The 23,437-nt window shown below is 42.9% G+C and overlaps 1 protein-coding gene across 3 annotated transcripts in view; it reads right to left on the bottom strand.

The window, feature by feature from the left end:
• Positions 1–1,184: 1,184 nt before the first annotated feature.
• Positions 1,185–23,437, bottom strand: part of FAM234A (family with sequence similarity 234 member A) — a 96,167-nt gene continuing 73,914 nt past the window's right edge. For all 3 annotated transcript variants that reach the window (XM_073546647.1, XM_073546645.1, XM_073546646.1), the window contains exons 8-12: positions 18,318–18,458; positions 16,203–16,281; positions 10,553–10,705; positions 9,418–9,511; positions 1,185–2,025 (exon numbers count right to left, since the gene is read on the bottom strand). In XM_073546647.1, coding sequence (XP_073402748.1) covers positions 1,820–2,025; positions 9,418–9,511; positions 10,553–10,705; positions 16,203–16,281; positions 18,318–18,458 — 673 coding nt within the window. In that variant the 3' untranslated portion in view covers positions 1,185–1,819. The remainder of the gene's footprint in view (positions 2,026–9,417; positions 9,512–10,552; positions 10,706–16,202; positions 16,282–18,317; positions 18,459–23,437) is intronic.

Below are 23,437 nucleotides of genomic sequence, written 5' to 3'. Positions count from 1 at the left end.
GGCTGCGGTTATCCCGGTTCTTTTTCTCCTTGGCCCAGGTAAGACGCTTCTGGTATTGTTTATTGGCCAAGAGTGGCTTGACACAAGGAATGCAACACTGGTAACCCAAGTCCTGGATACGTCTGTGTGTGGTGGCTCTTGAAGCAATGACTCCAGCAGCAGTCCACACCTTGTAAATCTCCCCCAAATTTTGGAATGTCCTTTTCTTACCAATCCTTTCAAGGCTGCGGTTATCCAGGTTGCTTGTGCACCTTTTTCTACCACACTTTTTCCTTCCACTCAACTTTCCATTAATATGCTTGGAAACACCACTCTGTGAACAGCCAGCTTCTTTAGCTATGTCCTTTTGTGGCTCTGGACATCTGTCAAATCAGCAGTCTTCCCCATGATTGTGGAGCTACTGAAACAGACTAAGGGACCTTTTTAAACCCTTAGGAAGCCTTGCAGGTGTTTTAGTTAATTATTCTAATTTACTGAGATAATGACTTTTGGGTTTTCCTTGGCTGTAAGCCATAATCATCAACATTAACAGAAATAAATACTTGAAATAGATCACTCTGTTTGTAATGACTATATAATATATGAGTTTCACTTTTTGTATTGAAGAACTGAAATAAATTAACTTTTTGATGATATTTAATTTTTTGAGAAGCACTTGTAAATCAAAACTGTTCTATATTTGCACTTCATTTTTTAAACTTAATTTAATAATAATTTAATATTAGGAGAAAAATGTTTAAGCTCTTAGTTAGTTTGCTTATAGTAAAATTATTAATATTTTCCCTTTCTTACAAGTAATTAGTATTCCTGATAAGATGTACAGTATAGTCTTACAGTCAGCGTTAAAGGGTTTGTTGCATCCTCTTATCTCCAGGAGCACATCGCTCCCCAGCCTCCCGACACCTTGTTTGATGGGGCAGCGGGGATGGAGAGTTCCTTTAGATTGACAGACCTCTGCCCTCTCCCATTCTGTAAACAAAGGCATCTTTGCCTCAACAGCAAAAGAGAAGCAGAGGGATACGGAAGCTGGCCAGATCCAACCAGCTTCAGATCAGTGCGTTCAAACTCCATAGCAAAGAACTTGAAAGTGCTGTGTTCTTTGCCTAGAAGAACGACCACCTCTGATAGACTGCAGAAGTGGTTGGTAACGGGTAACTAAACTACAGAATTAAAAATTCCTCCAATTCTTCAAACTCGCAGAGTATTTTTAATAAGAGATAAATTGTAAAGTTGCTTGTTTTTGCAGCCACTTTACAATTTTACACATTTAAGAAGATGAGACAACCCCTTTTAACAAGGACTATCCAACTGCTCATACATAGGCTGACTGTTACATTCCTGTACACCATTCATTTCAAGGAATCACTGAATACAACAACGTTGTTGTATATTTTTGCTGACAGTCAACAATCAGTAACAGAACGATTAGTACATTATTGGATTGTACTAGCTGTAGTGAGTGGTATTTGGAATCATAATTTGCAGAAAAACAGATGCAAGAACCACTTGTTGAAGTAAATGACCGCAGCAAGCAGATGCATGGAGATCACATACTTCATCTTAGTGTAATGTCTCTGGCTATAAATGCCTCATTAGAATTTGTCATTGAAATGTATAGCAGTATGCAAGCTTTAAGGTATTCCTTGCAAAGCTAAGGATACTAAGGGATTCGTATCAGAAAATGAACTAATAGTTCTTCGATCAATGTTTCTTTTTAGTTGTGGAAACTTTCCTTGCCTCGGATATTATAAAGGCATTATATATCCGAAAGAATTAGGGACTGGAGTCACACAGCAAAGTATATTATCCAGAGAACATGCTAATGACTAGAGTATCTCATTCTAAAAAAATCATCTCGTATGCTCTCAGTGTCGACCTCTTCAGTGCCAAACCAAATGACTTTCCCATTATTGATATCTTCCTTTAACTTTCGCTTAGAAACTGTCAAAGTTCCAGGGTCCTCTGTAATGTTGCGGCCGGTCATCAATACGTAACAAGCGTGACGGCTGCGTTCAAACAGGGCAGCTAAGAAATAAAAAATGAAAGATTGTTGAACATTGGAGTAATATGTTTTCAATGCAACAAGCGTACAAAGCTATGACCTGACATAAATAAACTAAGGGCGTCTGCACAAAATCACAAAAGGAGTATTAAAATGCATGTGACACCTCATACTGGATAATTGTCCCGGAAAGCCCAGGAGACTCCAAGAAGAAAGGGGATATTCCGGAATCCACAATGATCTAGACCACATCCTGAACCCAGGCATCATCAAAACATGGCCTGCTATGATGCCTGTGCGAGAAAGGTAGGTACTGGGAGAGGTGAGAGGTTAAAGCCCAGTCTGAAGTTGTAAATAGCGGTAGGGTCTGATAGGGATAATAGATTAAGATCTCACAGAATCATTAACCCCCTTCACGAGCATATAATGTAAACTTGTGTCATATGGGCACAGAGGGAAATTTGGACAGGCATCTGCCTGTAACATCAATGCCAAGCACTAGCTATGGTCGCTGTTGTTCAACTATGTAGATGCCGTAATCAATCACTGACAGTGACATTTCAATGGCTTGGCTTCTGGGCCACTCATGCAACAGCTCCCATGAGGCACCCCGCTTACATCCGCCACCCGAGATCACATCCAGTGGGTTACCATACCATCACCGCTGGTGCATGAAGGACAATCATAAAACCAAAGGAAAAGACTTTTTATAATGAAAGATTTTTCTTTCCGTGTGAAAATTAAGTAGGCTGTCAAAATTTACATCCTAAAAAGAAAGACAGGAGGCGCAAAGTAGGGATGGCACTAATACAAAAGACATGATATAAATAACATGATAATGTGCCAAACAAAAGGGTTGTGTTATGTAATTAAATTCCTTTGTAATAAATTGTATGTGGGTCGTACAAATGCAAAAATACACGAGCCACCCATTGTCCCAGCATTATGATGAAATACATAATGTGAGAAGTGAAGGCAGTGAATATATGAGATTGAAATATTTGTGATGAATTGGAAGAATTTTAGTGGAAACATATGCCGTATTTTTCGGACTATAAGACACACTTATTTCCTCCCAAAATTGGGAGGAAAATGGAGGGGGTGCGTCTTATGTCCGGATGTACTTGTTGTGGATGAGGAGGTGGGGGGAGCGGTAGTGGCGGAGCAATGGGTCACAGGAGGCAGCAGCGGGCTGCTGCGCCTAACCCCTCTGTCTGCTCCTAAACACAAGCTAATATTCACTGCTCACCATGCCCATAATCTCTCCCATCTCTATGCACTGAAGCCGGCACCGAGAGGTGAGAGGGACTATTTAGGTGGAGAGCAGGCTCCTGCAGCTGCACGTGTGTCAGCTATTAAAGAGTTTCAATTACAATGTTGTAAGGGTTCTCAAAGTCAAATCATACATATATATCCCTTAAAAATGGTTCTTTATTGTTTAAAAAAAACCCACAAATGTGGTATACACCAGAAAAAGCGTGACTAAAGATGAAAAACAAAAATAAAGTGTTCAAACAAACAAGCCCATACTAAGGTGACACCTTGGAATCCCTCGTAAAGACTAAGCTGTATCCTGCCTGTCCGCGGAGGTTGGCACCCTAGGGGGGAACGTTGTGGCGCCCCCGCTCAACGATGGCTGTCCCTAGGGGCCCTGATAAGCCCTACCGCCACTAGTGGTCCCTTCTACCCGATGCAAGACATGGGAACCCCTATCTCTAGACAGAGACCAAGCTGCTCTAAAGAGGACCCTGTGTCCCAAAGCAAAGAGGTTAAAATTAAATAGAACACATATGGCAATCGGTGGTCAGATTAGAGCAAGAGACATCATAATAGAAAAAACAATTTGTGAATAGTGCCTCAATCTCATGTAGAAGATCTCTTAATATATAGAAAAGGCACTGACTCTAATAAGTCATAACACACAGAACGGATAAAGGCTATATCCCATTGCTGTATAAATACAGAAAAAATGCAGAACTGCCACAGCGATACTCATCTGCATTTTCTGCCACCTGGCAGAGCCACCACCCAGTTCCCCTCAAGAGAGGCATCCCGAAGGGACAATTCCTACGATTGAGGAGGAATTGTTCCAGGAATGACCTGTTCCATAAACAGGCTGGTGACATGTTCTGTAGGTTTAAGGCAAAGGGATACCCACAACATGTTTTAAACACGGCGTATGACTTTGCAAGGAAAGCAGACAGGGGTAAATTGCTGCAGAAACGAGAGACTGGAGACTCGACAGAAATAATAAGAGTCATCGTGGACTTTTGATGTAAATCATCAGGAGGTCAGGAAGGTCCTGTCCAAGCACTGGGATGTCCTTAGGTTTGATCCGGATTTGAAAAATATCATTGGTGAGCGTCCCAATATTACCTTTTAGAAAGGGCAAATCAATCAAGGACATGCTGGTCCATAGCCTTTATAGGAGACCAGGGGTTGGTGGGACATGGCTAGATAGGAGACCCTGCGGCTTTTTTAAGTGTGGGGATTGCAGTTTTTGTAAATATATGAGATCAGGGAAGTCCTTTTGTAGTGCGAGTACAGGCAAGATTTTCTATCATCGTGACTTCTCTAACTGCAAGACAACAGGGGTCATCTATATGGCCACGTGCTCGTGCCCTAAAAATTATATAGGTAAGACTAGGAGAGAGTTCAGAAGAAGAGTGGGGGAACATCTTGGGGACATAAGGCATCAAAGAGAAACCCCGCTTGCAATGCATATGTGGACGTGCCATAAAGGCGACCTCGGTGACATCAAATTTTGTGCTATAGAGGTTGTTAATGTTAACCCAAGAGGAGGTAATGTGGACAAGGTGATTCTTAGGAGAGAATGTGAATGGATATTCAGGATGGAGTCCCTAGAGCCGAGGGGGTTGAATGAGCAACTGTCGTTTGCCTGTTTCTTATGAGCCACAGTAGAATAATGTGTTCTGCTTTGAGGATATTGGTCTTTTGGGTTTTGTTTGTGTTTCCCATTTTTACATGTGGGTGATATACTTCGGAGTGGACAGCGATTCTAAGCCGCAGCGCTTTGAGAGCGCTGTGAGATGGCTTATCCACAGACATTTGATTGGCGATCCAGCAGTGACGCTGCGTGTATGTCAGACGTGGCAAACAGTTTCAGCTCTGCTGATTGGTGAATGCTGGGAGACTTTCTGTCTGAGGACATCGGATTGGTCACCATGACGCTGCTGGAGAGTCCGGTTAGCTGATTGGAGCAACAGTGGATGGGTGTCGAGGCAATTGGCGCGCAGAGACGCCATGCAACGTGAGTGGGCGGAGCTGTTGCTCTGCGCGGCGGCTTTAAAGAGGGGAGTTGCACTGAGTATCGGTAAGCTATTTGCACCTTTATGGGACACAAGATATCGCAGCATCGGACCTCCTGATGAGCCTAATAAGGCGAAACGCGTTGAGGCGTTAACTGGTTGTTGGCAGGTGGCAGAAAATGCAGATGAGTATCGCTGTGGCAGTTCTGCATTTTTTCTGTATTTATACAGCAATGGGATATAGCCTTTATCCGTTCTGTGTGGTATGACTTATTAGAGTCAGTGCCTTTTCTATATATTAAGAGATCTTCTACATGAGATTGAGGCACTATTCACAAATTGTTTTTTCTATTATGATGTCTCTTGCTCTAATCTGACCACCGATTGCCATATGTGTTCTATTTAATTTTAACCTCTTTGCTTTGGGACACAGGGTCCTCTTTAGAGCAGCTTGGTCTCTGTCTAGAGATAGGGGTTCCCATATCTTGCATCGGGTAGAAGGGACCACTAGTGGCGGTAGGGCTTATCAGGGCCCCTAGGGACAGCCATCGTTGAGCGGGGGCGCCACAACGTTCCCCCCTAGGGTGCTAACCTCCGCGGACAGGCAGGATACAGCTTAGTCTTTACGAGGGATTCCAAGGTGTCACCTTAGTATGGGCTTGTTTGTTTGAACACTTTATTTTTGTTTTTCATCTTTAGTCACGCTTTTTCTGGTGTATACCACATTTGTGGTTTTTTTTAAACAATAAAGAACCATTTTTAAGGGATATATATGTATGATTCAGCTATTAAAGAGAATGAATATTCACTGCTCCCCACACCCATGGGAGTGGAGAGCAGTGAATATTCATTCCCTTTATTAGAGGGCTCACATGATCGCCCAGCCGCAGCAGGAAGCCAGCGGCTGTGCCTACTCTGCACGCTATTAAAGTAAATGAATACTCACTGCTGTCCACTCCTATAGTCCCGGGCATGGGGAGCAATGAGTATACCGGCAGCTGTTCTCGGCTTGTTAGCAGGGCATGACATTACTGTCATGTGCAACTTACAAGCTGACATCAGCTGCTGGATTCGGAACAGGACACTGCGAGGGAAGGTTTTTTTTTTTTTATATTTCTCTGATGGGGTTCATGCATACCAGGATGGGGATGGGGGCCTTGCATACCAGGATAAGGATGAGGGGGCCATGAATATCAGGATAAGGATGAGGGGGCCATGAATATCAGGATAGGGATGAGGGTGCCATGCATACCAGGATAGGGATGAGGTGACAATGTATACCTGGATGGGAATGGGGCCATGCATACCAGGATGGTGATAAGGGGTCATACTAGGATAGGGATGAGGGTGCCATGCATACCAGGATGGTGATGAGGGAGCTATCTATACCTGGATGGGATATATTAGTACAGAATTGACCACATTTTTTACTACAATTTTTTTTTCTATTTTTCTCCTCTAAAAACTAGGTGCGTCTTATATTTGGAAAATTACAGTAGTTTATACATGAACCAGTTAAGTTTAATATAAGGATTAGGAGTAGACATTTTAGTATGTAAAATAAAAATATATATTATTACACATATCGGGACCATATAAGGAGAGTAACAGCAGCAAATAAAGATAGTCGGAGTTTTGTGATTATACAGTTAGGTCCATATATATTTGAACAGAGACAACATTTTTCAATTTTTGGTTCTAGACATTACCACAATGAATTTTAAACAAAACAATTCAGATGTAGTTGAAGTTCAGACTTTCAGCTTTCATTTGAGGGTATCCACATTAAAATTGGATGAAGGGTTTAGGAGTTTCAGCTCCTTAACATGTGCCACCCTGTTTTTAAAGGGACCAAAAGTAATTGGACAGATTAAATAATTGTAAATAAAATGTTCATTTCTAGTACTTGGTTGAAAACCCTTTGTTGGCAATGACTGCCTGAAGTCTTGAACTCATGGACATCACCAGACGCCGTGTTTCCTCCTTTTTGATGCTCTGCCAGGCCTTCACTGTGGTGGTTTTCAGTTGCTGTTGGTTTGTGGTCCTTTCTGTCTGAAGTTTAGTCTTTAACAAGTGAAATGCATGCTCAATTGGGTTGAGATCAGGTGACTGACTTGGCCATTCAAGAATATTCCACTTCTTTGCTTTAATAAATTCCTGGGTTGCTTTGGCTTTATGTTTTGGGTCATTGTCCATCTGTAGTATGAAACGACGACCAATCAGTTTGGCTGCATTTGAACACACAGTATGGCTCTGAATACATCAGAATTCATTCAGCTGCTTCTGTCCTGTGTCACATCATCAATAAACATTAGTGACCCAGCGCCACTGGCAGCCATGCATGCCCAAGCCATCACACTGCCTCCGCTGTGTTTTACAGATGATGTGGTATGCTTTCATGAGCTGTACCACGCCTTCGACATACTTTTCTCTTTCCATCATTCTGGTAGAGGTTGATCTTGGTTTCATCTGTCCAAAGAATGTTCTTCCAGAACTGTGCTGGCTTTTTTAGATTTTTTTTTAGCAAAGTCCAGTCAAGCCTTTTTATTCTTGATGCTTATGAGTGGCTTGCACCATGCAGTGAACCCTCTGTATTTACTTTCATGCAGTCTTCTCTTTATGGTAGATTTGGATATTGATACGCCTACCTCCTGGAGAGTGTTGTTCACTTGGTTGGCTGTTGTGAAGGGGTTTATCTTCACCATGGAGATTATTCTGCGATCATCCACCACTGTTGTCTTCCGTGGGCGCCCAGGTCTTTTTGCATTGATGAGTTCACCAGTGCTTTCTTTCTCAGGATGTACCAAACTGTAGATTTTGCCACTCCTAATGTTGTAGCAATTTCTCAGATGAGTTTTTTCTGTTTTTGCAGCTTAAGAATGGCTTGTTTCAACTGCATGGAGAGCTCCTTTGACCGCATGTTTCCTTCACAGCAAAACCTTCCAAATGCAAGCACCACACCTCAAATCAACTCCAGGCCTTTTATCTGCTTAATTGAGAATGACATAACGAAGGGATTGCCCACACCTGTCCATGAAATAGCCTTGGAGTCAATTGTCCAATTAATTTTGGTCCAATTTTAATGTGGACACCCTCAAATGAAAGCTGAAAGTCTGAACTTCAACTGCATCTGAATTGTTTTGTTTAAAATTCATTGTGATAATGTCTAGAACCAAAATTAGAAAAATGTTGTCTCTGTCCAAATATATATGGACCTAACTGTATGCGGTAATGACATGTCAATTTTGGAAACAACTGGAAGGCTGTACGAAAAGGCAGGTGACGTCTCTGCACAGTGCTGGTTAGGGCTTATTTGAACAATGGGAGGTGGTACCGACAAGGGCGTTCTCTGTGGACATTCGACTTTTGGCACTAACATATCTTAAGAGTATAAACTATAGTCTATGCAAGACTCAAACTGAGCCTGAAACTCCATGCAGATTACGGCAAAACAAGACTCTATGCCAACCAAGAATAGTTTCAGAATATGCTCATATTGATCTTGTGGAAGGAATAGATTTATAGGGGCATAAACCTGTCTGTTTATGTTGGGTGAGAGTTCCCACACCGATTCAGAGTGCTCTTTCGATAGAGTAGATCAGAAGGAGTTGGCTGTAGTGTTTGCACACTAGCACAGGGGTGTAATAAGACACACGCAAGGTTGTTTTTCTATTTTATAAAAGCAATGTAAGTTTAGTATCATTGTAATCCGCAGAAACAGGTTTCCAGGTCACTTTAACAACACAAACCCCCCGCCCCCCAAAAAAAGAATAGCAGAACTGTGTTTTTTTCTTTTTATTTATTTATTTATTTATTTATTTATTTATTTACCATTTCACCCCATTTGGAATTTTTACTTCCCATTTTTCATTACATTATATGGTAAAATGAATGGGGTCATTAAAAACTACAAATTGTGTCACTATAAACAAGCTCTCATCCATCTAAGTTGCAGGGAAAATAAGAGTTATGGCTTTTGGAAGAAAAGAAGGAAGAAGCAAATATGCAAAAATGGAAATTCCTCTAGTTATGAAAGGGGGTATAAACAGTTAGGCTTCTGATCCTCAAATCTTAACACTTTACCAAGTGAGATAGTGCTAACTCTTGGCTGTTACTTACTAGAAATCATTCTGAGCATAAACTTACCGCTAAACAGGATTATATTTTCAGTATGGTTGTTCAGCTGGAGAAGGGCATTCGGGTGTGATGGGTGAAACATGAAAAGGTTTTCTTCTGACTCCTACAGTGACAGAATTAAGATTTTACTATATTTCTGCCCCAATAAAACTTTTAAAGGGATATGACTGAAATCAATGTCACATGACCACAAGGGTATAGTATTATAAATAATAAATACTGAAAAACATAACAGTGTTGCAATGTATAATTTTCCCCAGAAATGTTCATGGAATGATCACCATCCTTTATGATGGCTGTTTGGTGCCTATTATGATAAAACGTCCTACTGTATTTTGGTTGCTGTCAGCAAGTGGGTTCTGACTCCAGTGCTACTGTGCCCCCGGTTCTCTCTCATTGTTTACCGGGCACATCGCTACACATTTAGCAGTGGCCACGCATGGTACTGCAGCTTAGTCCTATTCACTTGTATATGACAAAACTGTAAAACCACGACAGATAAACAAGAAACGAAAAATAATGGTCGTTGTAGAGTCACAGCCCCTTTAAAAAGTTGATCGGCAAGACTAAATAGGCATTTACACTACAAGATATTTGTGAACCAGTGTTGTTAAAAACGCTTGTTTCACGATGACCTTGCAACATAAACAGGTTGCCGATCACCCAAGAAACAATCTAGTTGCTTGTACAAAGTGAGACACTCGCACCGCCAAGAACCCTGGCAACCTACATGAACCGAGCAATCTAGTGTAGATCGCTCACTGCACATCCTTTACTTTGATCTGCCTGTGTAAACAGCATTTTAAATGACCACTGATTGGTGAGACTTTACGGTCGTATTGTGCCGCTGGTTGGTCCATGTACGTGAACCCTCAAATCCCCACTCATCTAACATTCATTGCCTACTCTAAGGACACGCCATCAACCGGAACCAGATAACCATTGTAATCAAAGATGAAGCAACTGCTTTACAATCCACCTTCAATATTTAGGATGAGACTGAAAATGCTGGAATACCATAGTAGTGCAGTGTCTAGACGAGATGGCGCATGGCTCTCGTTATTCTTATTGATATTAATTAGCCATATTTTAAGTGAAATCATAGCTGCTGTAAACTAGCGTCATGTAGTGGACAGATACGTACACTGATGTTGGAATCCAGATAATTGACTCCCCAGAACAGAAATGTTGAGCGGCGGTCTCCTGTATTCAACACAGCAGGGTTCTGCCTGGCAATTCCCAAATTCAGTTCAAACGCCCACTGCAAAGCTCCACTGTTACTGTCTACTATAACAACCTGGACACAAAGACATATGGTGGAAATAAGAGACAGCGAATAAGAGTACAAGCATTCACTAACAAATAAAAGCAGAAAATGTTTACAAAAATATGTTTACAAAAATATGGAAAAGAAAAACTACATTTCACACATCCAACATGAAACATGATTAAGTCAAGGGTTTTTCAAATTTATACAGTCAAGGGGAGCTACCTGTTAGTAATAAATATATAATAATAGGTCAGGACTTCAAGCCAATATCAATAGTTTTATGGCTGGGAGGAGGATGAAAAAAATAAGTTAAAACAGTTAAAACTGGAAATAACTAATGCCCCATTGTAGTTAAGTGTACACTGTGTGCACAATTATTAGGAAAGTGAGTGTTTTGACCATATAATTATTTTTATGCATATTTTTCACCTCCAAGCTGTACGAATGTGAATGCTTATTGGATGAAGCGGATCAGGTCGTGTGTATTTGTGTAATGAAAGATGGTGTGACTTAAGGATGTCAACATCCTTCATTAAGGTGTGCAGAATTGTTAGCCAGTTTGTTCTGCTCAGGAAAAATGGGTGAATAAAATAAGATTGACCGTATTTTTCGGACTATAAGATGCATTTTTTTTCTCCAAAAATGTGGAGGAAAAGGGGGGGTGCGTCTTATAGTCCAGATGTACCGGCTCTGGCTGTAGTGGGGAAGTGGGGGAGCGGCATCGGCGGAGCAGTGTGTCACAGAAGGCTGGAGCCGGCAGTTGTGGCTAACTCCTGTTCACACTGCTAAAGACAAATGAATATTCACTGCATTCCACGCCCATGGGCGTGGAGGGCAATGAATATTCATTTCTCATTAATAGTATCTTGGTATGATTGTCCCCCAATCCCGGCCCTGGTATGCATGGCCCCATCCTTATAATTGGCCCCACCCCCATCCTTGTATGCATTGCCCCATCAGAAAATATTTTAAAAACAAACCATTACACTTACCTTCCTGCGCTCCCTCACAGCGTTCTGTTCCAATGCCAGCAACGGCTTTATGACTGCAAGCAGCGCATGGCAGGGACGTCATGCGCTCCTCACAAGCAGAGCAAAGTTGCCGGAATACTCGCCGGGACTGTGCGCGCAGAGAGTAGTGAGTATTCATTACTCTTCAGTAGCGCGCTGCTGCCAGCAATCAAGTGTGCCGCTACTTAAGAGAAATGGATATTCAATGAACCTGCCCGGCGCCTACACTTACCCGAACACGGGGAGAAAATGTACTTTATTTCCCCTGCGGTGGTGCTGGTTCAGTCAGTGCTCTGAGTATACAGAGCGGTGGCTGTAACTGCGCCCCTGGCTTTGCACTAGGACCAGCTGTCCATCAGGGCTGGGGGTGCAGAGTTACAGCCGCCGCTCTGTATTCACAAAGCGGTGACTGAACCCACACCGGCACCACCCCATGACTGAAACTGGAATGCTGTGGTGGGGGGAATAAAGATCCTGTCCTCCACACAGAGTTCGGGTAAGAGCCGGTGCCGAGCAGGTTAATAACGCTATTATATTGCAGATTAACCCTATATCTGCAGGTTCATAACGTTTTTTTCTGATGGCAGGTTCCTTTTAAAGTTACCGTATATACTCATGTATAAGCCGAGATTTTCAGCCCATTTTTTTGGGCTGAAAGTCCCTCTCTCAGCTTATACACGAGTCATATACCGGGGGGGATCGGCGGAGGAGGGGGAGCGGGGTTGTCAGAAATCATACTCACCCCCTCCTTGTTCCATATTCTCAGCGCTGCTCTTCCTTCCTGCTTCAGCGGTCACGTGGTACCGCTCATTAAACTCATGAATATGCGCATATTTAATGAGCGGTACCACGTGACCACTGAAGCAGGAAGAGAGCAGCAGGAAGAGAACAGCAGCACGCTGAGAACATGGAACAAGCAGGGGGACTGCGCTGCAGAGACAAGCGCCAGGACCGCGTGAGTATGAACGGGGGAGGGGGTCGCTCTGCTGTCTTGCGTCCTCTGCAGTGATATTCAAGTCAGAGGGCGACTCACTGTGCAGCATAACCGGGGCCACTCACTGTGCAGCATAACCGGGGCCACTCACTGTGCAGCATAACCGGGGCCACTCACTGTGCAGATAACCGGGGCCACTCACTGTGCAGATAACCGGGGCCACACCCATGTGCAGCATAACTGGGGCCACACACTGTGCAGCATAACTGGGGCCACACACTGTGCAGCATAACTGGGGCCACACACTGTGCAGATAACTGGGGCCACACACTGTGCAGATAACTGGGGCCACACACTGTGCAGATAACTGGGGCCACTCACTGTGCAGATAACTGGGGCCACTCACTGTGCAGATAACTGGGGCCACACACTGTGCAACATTATCCGGGGCCACACACTGTGCAGCATTATCCGGGGCCACACACTGTGCAGCATTATCCGGGGCCACACACTATGCAGCATAATCTGGGGCCACACACTGTGCAGCATTATCTGGGGCCACTCACTGTGCAGCATCATCTTTGGCCACACACTGTGCAGCATTATCCGGGGCCACACGCTGTGCAGCATTATCCGGGGCCACACGCTGTGCAGCATTATCCGGGGCCACACGCTGTGCAGCATTATCTGGGGCCACTCACTGTGCAGCATTATCCGGGGCCACTCACTGTGCAGCATTATCCGGGGCCACTCACTGTGCAGCATTATCCGTGGCCACACACTGTGCAGCATTATCCGTGGCCACACACTGTGCAGCATTATCCGTGGCCACACACTGTGCAGCATTATCCGTGGCCACACACTGTGCAGCATTATCCGGGGCCACACACTGTGCAGCATTATCCGGGGCCACACACTGTGCAGCATTATCCGGGGCCACACACTGTGCAGCATTATCCGGGGCCACTCACTGTGCAGCATTATCCGGGGCCACTCACTGTGCAGCATTATCCGGGGCCACACACTGCAGCATTATCTGAGGCCACACACTGTGCAGCATTATCTGGGGCCACACACTGTGCAGCATTATCTGGGGCCACACACTGTGCAGCATTATCTGGGGCCACACACTGTACAGCATTATCTGGGGCCACACACTGTGCAGCATTATCTGGGGCCACACACTGTGCAGCATTATCTGGGGCCACTCACTGTGCAGCATTATCTGGGGCCACTCACTGTGCAGCATTATCTGGGGCCACACACTGTGCAGCATTATCTGGGGCCACTCACTGTGCAGCATTATCTGGGGCCACTCACTGTGCAGCATTATCTGGGGCCACACACTGTGCAACATTATCTGGGGCCACACCCTGTGCAGCATTATCTGGGGCCACACACTGTGCAGCATTATCTGGGGCCACTCACTGTGCAGCATTATCTGGGGCCACTCACTGTGCAGCATTATCTGGGGCAACACACTGTGCAACATTATCTGGGGCCACACACTGTGCAGCATTATCTGGGGCCACACACTGTGCAGCATTATCTGGGGCCACACACTGTGCAGCATTATCTGGGGCCACACACTGTGCAGCATTATCTGGGGCCACACACTGTGCAGCATTATCTGGGGCCACACACTGTGCAGCATTATCTGGGGCCACACGCTGTGCAGCATTATCTGGGGCCACTCACTGTGCAGCATTATCTGGGGCCACTCACTGTGCAGCAATATCCGGGGCCACACACTGTGCAGCATTATCTGGGGCCACACACTGTGCAGCATTATCTGGGGCCACACACTGTGCAGCATTATCTGGGGCCACACACTGTGCAGCATTATCTGGGGCCACACACTGTGCAGCATTATCTGGGGCCACACACTGTACAGCATTATATGGGGCCACACACTGTGCAGCATTATCTGGGGCCACTCACTGTGCAGCATTATCTGGGGCCACTCACTGTGCAGCATTATCTGGGGCCACACACTGTGCAGCATTATCTGGGGCCACACACTGTACAGCATTATATGGGGCCACACACTGTGCAGCATTATCTGGGGCCACTCACTGTGCAGCATTATCTGGGGCCACTCACTGTGCAGCATTATCTGGGGCCACTCACTGTGCAGCATTATATGGGGCCACACACTGTGCAGCATTATCTGGGGCCACTCACTGTGCAGCATTATCTGGGGCCACTCACTGTGCAGAATTATCTGGGGCCACTCACTGTGCAGAATTATCTGGGGCCACTCACTGTGCAGCAATATCCGGGGCCACACACTGTGCAGCATTTTCTGGGGCCACACACTGTGCAGCATTTTCTGGGGCCACTCACTGTGCAGAATTATCTGGGGCCACTCACTGTGCAGCAATATCCGGGGCCACACACTGTGCAGCATTATCTGGGGCCACACACTGTGCAGCATTATCTGGGGCCACACCCTGTGCAGCATTATCTGGGGCCACACACTGTGCAGCATTTTCTGGGGCCACTCACTGTGCACCCTCGGCTTATATGCGAGTCAATACGTTTTCCCAGTTTTTTGTGACAAAATTAAGGGGGTCAGCTTATACACGGTTCGGCTTATACACGAGTATATACGGTAAGCTAGTTGGTCCTTTTCAGGATGAAAATGAAGTGAAAATCAACTCCAAAATCTACTGCCAGATTTTATAAGACACTCTCTTCAAGCAGGTACAGGAAAAAGTCTGCATCTTTCAGGAAAGCCATGATTTTAATGTCGGACAATGCTCCATCACATGCATGGAAATCTCCACTGCTTGGCTGCCAGTAAAGAAGTCAAAGATGAAAGAACAATGACATGGCCCCTTCATCACCTGACCTAAGAACCTTTCTAAAACGGGAGATTTACAGCGAAGGAAAACACTACATCTCTATGAACAGTGATGAAAACCCGCACAAGTATGACCAAAAAATCAAGGGAAATCAATATGCCATAGAGACGCACTATTAGATAAACATATTACCAACATAGGAAAAATTCACGCAGTAAAGTCTCATAAAATAAACATCTTCATTGATACAAAGAAAAATGTAACAAAGTGCAAAAAACGAGTATTTTTAAAAAATACACACTTAGTAATATGCACTTAGTATGCAGGAAAAACAGATATAAATAAGAGAGTGCTCAGAATTCCCTAGTCTCATTGTATCGGATATGCCTCCTGACAAAGCTATGGATGAGCATTTTGAATTGTTTGGTTTTTATTCTGACTTTAAGGCCGGGATCACACGGGCGAGGAATACGGCCGAGCCTCGCGTGTTAATACCCGGTACTCGGAGCGGAGCGTGCGGCTCCATGTATTGCTATGTGGCCGCACGCTCCTATCCGAGTGCCAGGTATTAACACGCGAGGCTCGGCCATATTCTTCGCATGTGTGAAACCGTCCTTAAAGTGAGAATAAACAACTGAGATGAGAAAATCAACATAAATACAAATTTCCTAATAATTGTGCACAGTGTATTCTAAAAACATATAGCATGATAACCAGCAATCCAGAGGACAGAAACAAATTCTTAACCATTTACAATCTGTAAAATAACTAACCTTCTTTTTGTTCATTCCAATTTCCAGCTCCATCATTATAGAGAAGACATCTCTCTTGAAAAAGCCCAGGGCTGGTTTACTAGAAAAATAAAAGACTAAACAGATTACAATAGTTCTGTATGTGGCATCACTGTGTGCACAGATATATGATAATCAGAAGGAAAAAAGTCATCATGGAAAAAAGTGATGATATATCTGCTGAATGTGGAACGGATCGCCAAGCTGCAGAAACCGTGTGCTCATGCAAGGATAATCCATATACAACAGAAAAAAGAAGAAAATGGTGGCACTCACTGGTTCTGTATAAAAGCCCAAAGTTTTATTCACATTATTAAAACTTGGCACACATGTACCACTCTCTCCAATGCCAAAAGTTTAAATGATTTGTATGTCTGGAGTTTTCTGTTAACCCTTGTCAGTGTTGCCTTAATTGTCGGGTAGGTGCACAGTAACGCCCCCTCTTCCCTGGTTGGGGGAAGAGAACAGACGGAGGACTATCTTAGGAGATAAGACAAGGGTGGTGGTCCCGGTATCTTCATCATCTGAAGCAGGGCAAGCAAGGGCGCCCCCTAGTGTTAGGGCCAGGAGAGGTTCCCCTGCTCCCGGGTCCCCCGACAGCTGTGTTGTAACATAAGCTAAGCACCACCAAAATTCCTTGTAGTTACCGCAAATGCTCACAGAAGGGAAAGAAATGACCTTGTGCCTTGGTTGAATGGTGCCGCAGTTTCTTTGAATTACCTGTTGATAATGCGATTCTATTGTTAGGTTTTTGCCACATATTCTAATTTCAACCATGTGTCAATTAATGGGCTGCTTGCTGTAGTTGTGATAAGATCATCGTTTTATCAGCACTAGATTATCACTAGAGAACTAGTAAACCTGCTGCCATGCAGTCCTCCATATTCATAATCTCTGTATAAGCCGCTAATCAATGATTGGTAGCTTTCTGCCTATGCACAGTGTACACAGAAAGAAGCCAATCAGTGATGTGAGTGGGGTTATACAGAGCTCAGCATTCAGAGAACCAGTAGATCTCGGCAGTGATTCTACCAACACTTCAGCAGGCAGCCCAGTAACGCCACGTTCAAACTATCAGTATTTGGTCAGCATTTTACATTAGTCCTCGTAAGCCATTATTACTTTGGTTTTTTTTACTGCTCATTAGCAGTAGAAGGCGACCATGTGCAGTGCTTACAAGCTCTTCACAACAGATTTTTTTAAGCACTGCTCTGAAGCCGGCCGGGATCAGTGGAGTGTACAGTTAGCTTTCAATCCCGAACAGTATCCATGCTATCGTATTCCTCTGAAGCTGCAGAGGTAAACATGAATAATATAACAATGTCATAGAGCGCACAGTTTAGGCCAGAGGTGCAACAATGGTGCTGGGCTGATCTGTCAACAAGCAAGAGTGCACCAACCCCCAGCAAGCAGGAAATCGAGAACCTGGGCAGCGGTATACTCCCGAGAGAGCAATCATGAGAACAACCCTTTAAGTTTTATGCTTTAGCACGGAAAAATTGCACATCTCTGCTATGCGTAAATAAAGGGCACACCAGTCACACAACTCCGGCGCGACACATCAGATTTTCAAGTGAAACTTTGGTGCAATCCGACATTGTGGGAGCTTTGAATAATGCATTTTGGGCAGCATGGTGGCCTAGTGACGTGATCTAATGATCTGCAGCACTGGGGTCCTCCAAGTTAATATCTGCATAGAGTTTGGATGTTCTCTTCATATTTGTGTGGGTTTTCTGCAGGTACTCTGGTTTTCTATCAACCCCCAAAACACACACTCATAGGGAATAGCTGTTTAATATTTTGGTACTACATAAGAAAGCACAATAAATTGTACAACTTGGATAGTGAGACTTGTGTTAATGATTAGAAGCTTCACCTTTTATTATTTATGAACGGAAAAGCATTGAGTATAAATAATTCATATCATGCTATGCATTACTGCTACGACGTAGGCCAACATCATAACTATATACAGTAGATTGTATTGCAAGTATACTGACTTATGTATACATTGTGAACATTTTTATACATTTTTAAAATAAAGTTTGAAAAAAAAAAAGAATAGCCACAGCTTAACCAAAAACTAAATGCTTTTACCTTAAAATGTTGGTTGTATTCACAGACCACAATGTTTGAAACTTTTGACCATCCAGCAATTCTGAAACTTCAGATTTCACAACCAAAATGTTGTTGTAATATCTCCCAGGCACATTTAATAGGTAGAGGATTGTACCAGAGCTAAAATATAAACACACGCAAAAAAAAAAAAAAAAAAAACACCAAAAATTAAAATGTAAAAGTACCAGGGAAAAATAAAAATCGAATGAGAAAATGTACAGAAGTTACTAAGTGCAAAAACAAATGTAGTACATATGGTAAACTGGCAGCAATGTATGTTAGCTATAATTGTACGATCCCTTATATAGCACAGGTAATGTAAACTTTTGTTTTACTACTAATCAGGTTCTGAGCCATTCTAGTTTCTACTTTGAGATTGGGGAGGTGGAGGGAAACAAGTGCTGTATAGTGAGGTAGTTATGTAATACTTGGGGCTCATTGAAACATCAGGTTTTTTTCGCATGAGTTCTCTTTTTTTTTTTTTTTCACAGATTGCATTTGTAGCTATTATAGTCTATGGGGCTATTCACATATTTCCTTAGACTTTAGTTGTACGCACAAAATCAAGGAGACTTGTCCGATTTTGATGCGAGTCTCGGATTAAACTTGCCAATGCAAGTCCATGGTCCCATGAAAAAAAAATAAAAATCAGGCACTACTTGGATGTCACCTGTTTGCTGTACATTGTTCATCATTTGATAGAAGTAGCTGGAGAAACCTAGATCATTTGTTTCTTTTTTATCTGAGAAAAACAGATGAAACTTTGATAACCGCTGATGGTAAAAGCTGACACTCTCGCCAAACTTTGATGAAACAATGATCAAAAACACTGATGAAAATATGTTGAATGTAATGTATCACTTTGAGCTATGAATAGCCAAACATATAGAATAACGAACAATGAACCCTTCTTTTCTTTTCTTTTTAATTACCCCTTAATTGTCCATAGGACTTGCAAGGGAGTGAGGATCTGTGGGATTGAAGTCTGTACAAATAGCTCATTATGCAAGCTTGTTGTTTTACCATAATGAACCTGTATACATTATATTTGGTACATAACCAATGTGTCTGTTTGTTTGTTGCTGTTTAATAAACGATTTCGGTCTCACTATTATGCATGGTTTTCTGTTGCATCGCCATAAAATAGATGTTAAAAGTGTGTGCTTCTACAGGGTGGGCCATTTATATGGATACATCGGATACATCCAAAATGGCTGACTTCAAACTGGCCGCCATGGTCACCACCCATCTTGAAAAGTTTCCCCCCTCCCATATACTAATGTGCCACAAACAGGAAGTTGATATCACCAACTATTCCCATTTTATTTAGGTGTATCCATATAAATGGCCCCCCTGTACATTTAGAACATTCACAGCTGATCCTCCTCCTCCTCTGAATCCTACTTTCCAAAACATTGCACTGACAGAATCATGATGGAGTCACTTTGCCAGGAGGAGGCCACATCTTTTGTGTAGATATGCGTGGGGTTCCCCCCATCACACAGGTATTTCCATACGGCCTTCTTGACCCTTTGTCTTTAGCTCTATTGTGGGCTTGTCTAGTAAGATGCATACAGTCTATTGTCTATTTTAATTGTTTTAATATATTGTTGGCTTGGTTTTCAATAAATATGAATTATTCATAGGTGATCCCTTTGTTTCTGGTATACTTTACTTTTGTTGTTCGTCTGTTGCTTTCCAAAGGAAAGGTTATCAATATGTAGAAATACTAGTTTCACTGTGCATTACACACATATATTTTGTTCTTCCATTAGCACAAAGACAAAATGCAGACGACCATAAAAATAGCCATGCTATTGGATGCTGCAGAACAATATCGGATACTCTGACCATTCTTTAAGTGCTGCAGGTAAAGTACGTTTCCACTAATATTCTAATATATTCTAGAAAAAAAATCCTGCAACTTATCCTCCCCCCCCCCCAAAAAAAAAAAAATTTAGTTCTGTGTCATTAAAGAGAGCCTGTAAGCAAATTTGAACCTGCATAACTCACGACAGTCCTAAAGAGAGATTTAGAGGTGTTTAAATGTTTATTCCCAAAATACCATAATTTTTCACAAAGCACAGTAAGTGCATACTAATTGTTACTACACTGTACAGACTGAGCTTAACATAGCATTTCCTGCTTGTACAGTTGTGGAAATAAGTATCTGATCCCTTGCTGATTTTGTAAGTTTGCCCACTGACAAAGACATGAACAGTCTATAATTTTAAGGCTAGGTTAATTTTAAAATTGAGAGATAGAATATCAAAAATACAATCCAGAAAATCACATTGCATAAATTTGCATTTTGCAGTGAGAAATAAGTATTTGATCCCTCTGGCAAACAAGACTTAATACTTGGTGGCAAAACCCTTGTTGGCAAAACCCTTGTTGGCAAGCACAGCAGTCAGACATTTTTTGTAGTGGATGATGAGGTTTGCGCACATGTCAGGAGAAATTTTGGTCCACTTTGCAGATCATCTCTAAATCATTATGATTTTGAGGCTGTCCCTTGGCAACTCGGAGCTTCAACTCCCTCCATAAGTTTTCTACGGGATTAAGGTCCGGAGACTGGCTAGGCCACTCCATGACCTTCATGTGCTTCTTTTTGAGCCTCTCCTTTGTTGCCTTGGCTGTATGTTTTGGGTCATTATCTTGCTGGAAGACCTAGCCATGACTCATTTTTAATGGAGGGAAGGAGATTGTCACTCATGATTTTACGGTACATGGCTCCATCCTTTCTCCCATTGATGCTGTGAAGTAGTCCTGTGCACTTAGCAGAGAAACACCCACAAAACATAATGTTTCCACCTCCATGATAGACAGTGGGGACGGTGTTCCTTGGGTCATAGGCAGAATTTCTCTCCCTCTAAACACGGTGATTTGAGTTAATGCCAAAGAGCTCAATTTTTGTCTCATCTGACCACACCACCTTCTCTCAATCACCCACAGAATCATCCAGGTGTTCATTAGCAAAGTTCAGATGGGCCTATACATGTGCCTTCTTGAGCAGGGGAACCTTGCTGGCACTGCAGGATTTTAAACCTTTACGGCGTAATGTGTTACCAATGGTTTTCTTGGCGACTGTGTTACCAATGGTTTTCTTGGCGACTGTAGTCCCAGCTGCCTTGAGATCATTAACAAGTTCCCTTCATATAGTTCTAGACTGATCTCTCACCTTCCTCATGATCAAGGATACCCTACGAGGTGAGATTTTGCATGGTGCCCCAGATCGATGTGCATTGACAGTCATTTTGTATTTCTTCCATTTTCTTACTATTGCCCCAACACTTGTCTCCTTCTCGCCAAGCATCTTACTTATGGTTTTGTAGCCCATTCCAGCTTTGTGCAGGTCTATGATTTTGTCCCTGACATCCTTAGAAAGCTCTTTGGTCTTGCCTATGTTGTAGAGGTTAGCGTCTGACTGATTGAGTCTGTGAACAGGAGTCTTTTATAATGGTGACTATGTAAGACAACTGTCTTTAATCCAGGTAATGAATTGATTAGGAGCATCTAACTGGTCTGTAGGAGCCAGAACTCTTAATGGTTGGTAGGGGATCAAATACTTATTTCTCACTGCAAAATGCAAATAAATGTATATAATTTATACAATGCGATTTTCTGGAATTTATTTTTGCTATTCTATCTCTCAATTTTAAAATTAACCTACACTTAAAATTATAGACTGTTCATGTCTATCCCATAGATTCCAGTACCACCTTAATGCTGATGAAACTCAGATCTACTTCTCTGGCCCAGAGATCACCTCTCTGTCCAGAATCCCAGAGTGTCTATCAGCCATAACCTCCTTCTCCTCTCGCTTCCTCAAACTCAATGTGGACAAATCTGAACTCATCATCTTTCCTCTATCTCACAGATATTCCTTACCTGAAATATCTTTCACAATTAACGACATCACGCTTGTCCCCATACCAGAAGTCCGCTGCCTCGGAGAAACCCTTGACTCTGCCCTGTCCTTCAAACCGCACATCCAAGCTCTTTCCGCCTTCAGCTCAATTTCCAGAATCTGTCCTTTACTCAACCCTTAATCTACTAAAATGCGCATCCCCTTCACATGGAACCTGAAAACCCACCTCTTCAGGAAAGCCTACAATGACCCCGCTGCCTCCTCACCACTGCAGCCTCAATAACACAAGAGCTGTTGCAACCCCCCAACCTACTGTCTCCTTCCCCACTATCCTGTAGAATCTAAGACCGCAAGGGCAGGGTCTTCTCTCCTCTGTATTAGTCTGTGATTGTTAGTTTGTTTACTGTAAGTGATATCTGTAATTTGTATGTAACCCCTAGTCATGTGCAGCACCATGGAATCAATGCCAGTGGGCAAACTTAAAAAATCAGCAAGGGATCAAATACTTATTTCCCCCATTGTACCTTTGTGTCCCTTTTCATGTACTTCAAAGAGCTGATTGAGCATCCTATTCTTATTTGCTAAAGGTACTTTTCTCAGCAGTACCCTGCTTCTCCTCAGTGCTGCAGGCCCACTCCTGCTCTCCTGTGTGCTTCTGAATTGCTACATCTCTTCCACTATATCTGCTGTACTCTCTCAAAAGGAGCATCTCGGGGCACAGACATCATTGTAATCAACAACCTGTTTGTAATTGTTATTTGAAATAATAAATAATAAATACATTTTAACACCAGGAAAGATAAACAGGATGAAGGAGCGCGCAGACACAGAATAGCAACTGTGCATGCTTGACAATTCACCCGGGATCTACTGAAGGACAATTCCAATGGAAACGGAAAGTAAATAGCATAAAGGACACCTTTGGTGAGGTAATATGTCAAAAAACTAGACAGATTTGAAAATCTCTCTATATAAAACTGTATGTATGTATGTATGTATGTATGTATGTATGTATGTATGTATGTGTGTGTGTGTGAGTGTGTGTGTGAATATCACCAACCAATCACGAAGCATCTTTCATTTCAGCAGAGCTGTTCAAAAGAGGCTGAGCTGTGGTTGGTTGCTATGAGCAACAGTTTTCCTTGCAACCAATCACTAAGCATCTCTCATTTCACCAGAGCTGGTTAAAATAAGCTGAGCTGTGATTGGTTGCTATGAGCAAGTTTTC

This window comes from Dendrobates tinctorius, unplaced genomic scaffold (assembly GCF_039654945.1).
Source record: "Dendrobates tinctorius isolate UK_male_01 unplaced genomic scaffold, ASM3965494v1 ptg000150l, whole genome shotgun sequence".
In the NCBI taxonomy this organism is placed as follows: domain Eukaryota; kingdom Metazoa; phylum Chordata; class Amphibia; order Anura; family Dendrobatidae; genus Dendrobates; species Dendrobates tinctorius.
This window is presented reverse-complemented; position numbering and strand designations above follow the sequence as displayed.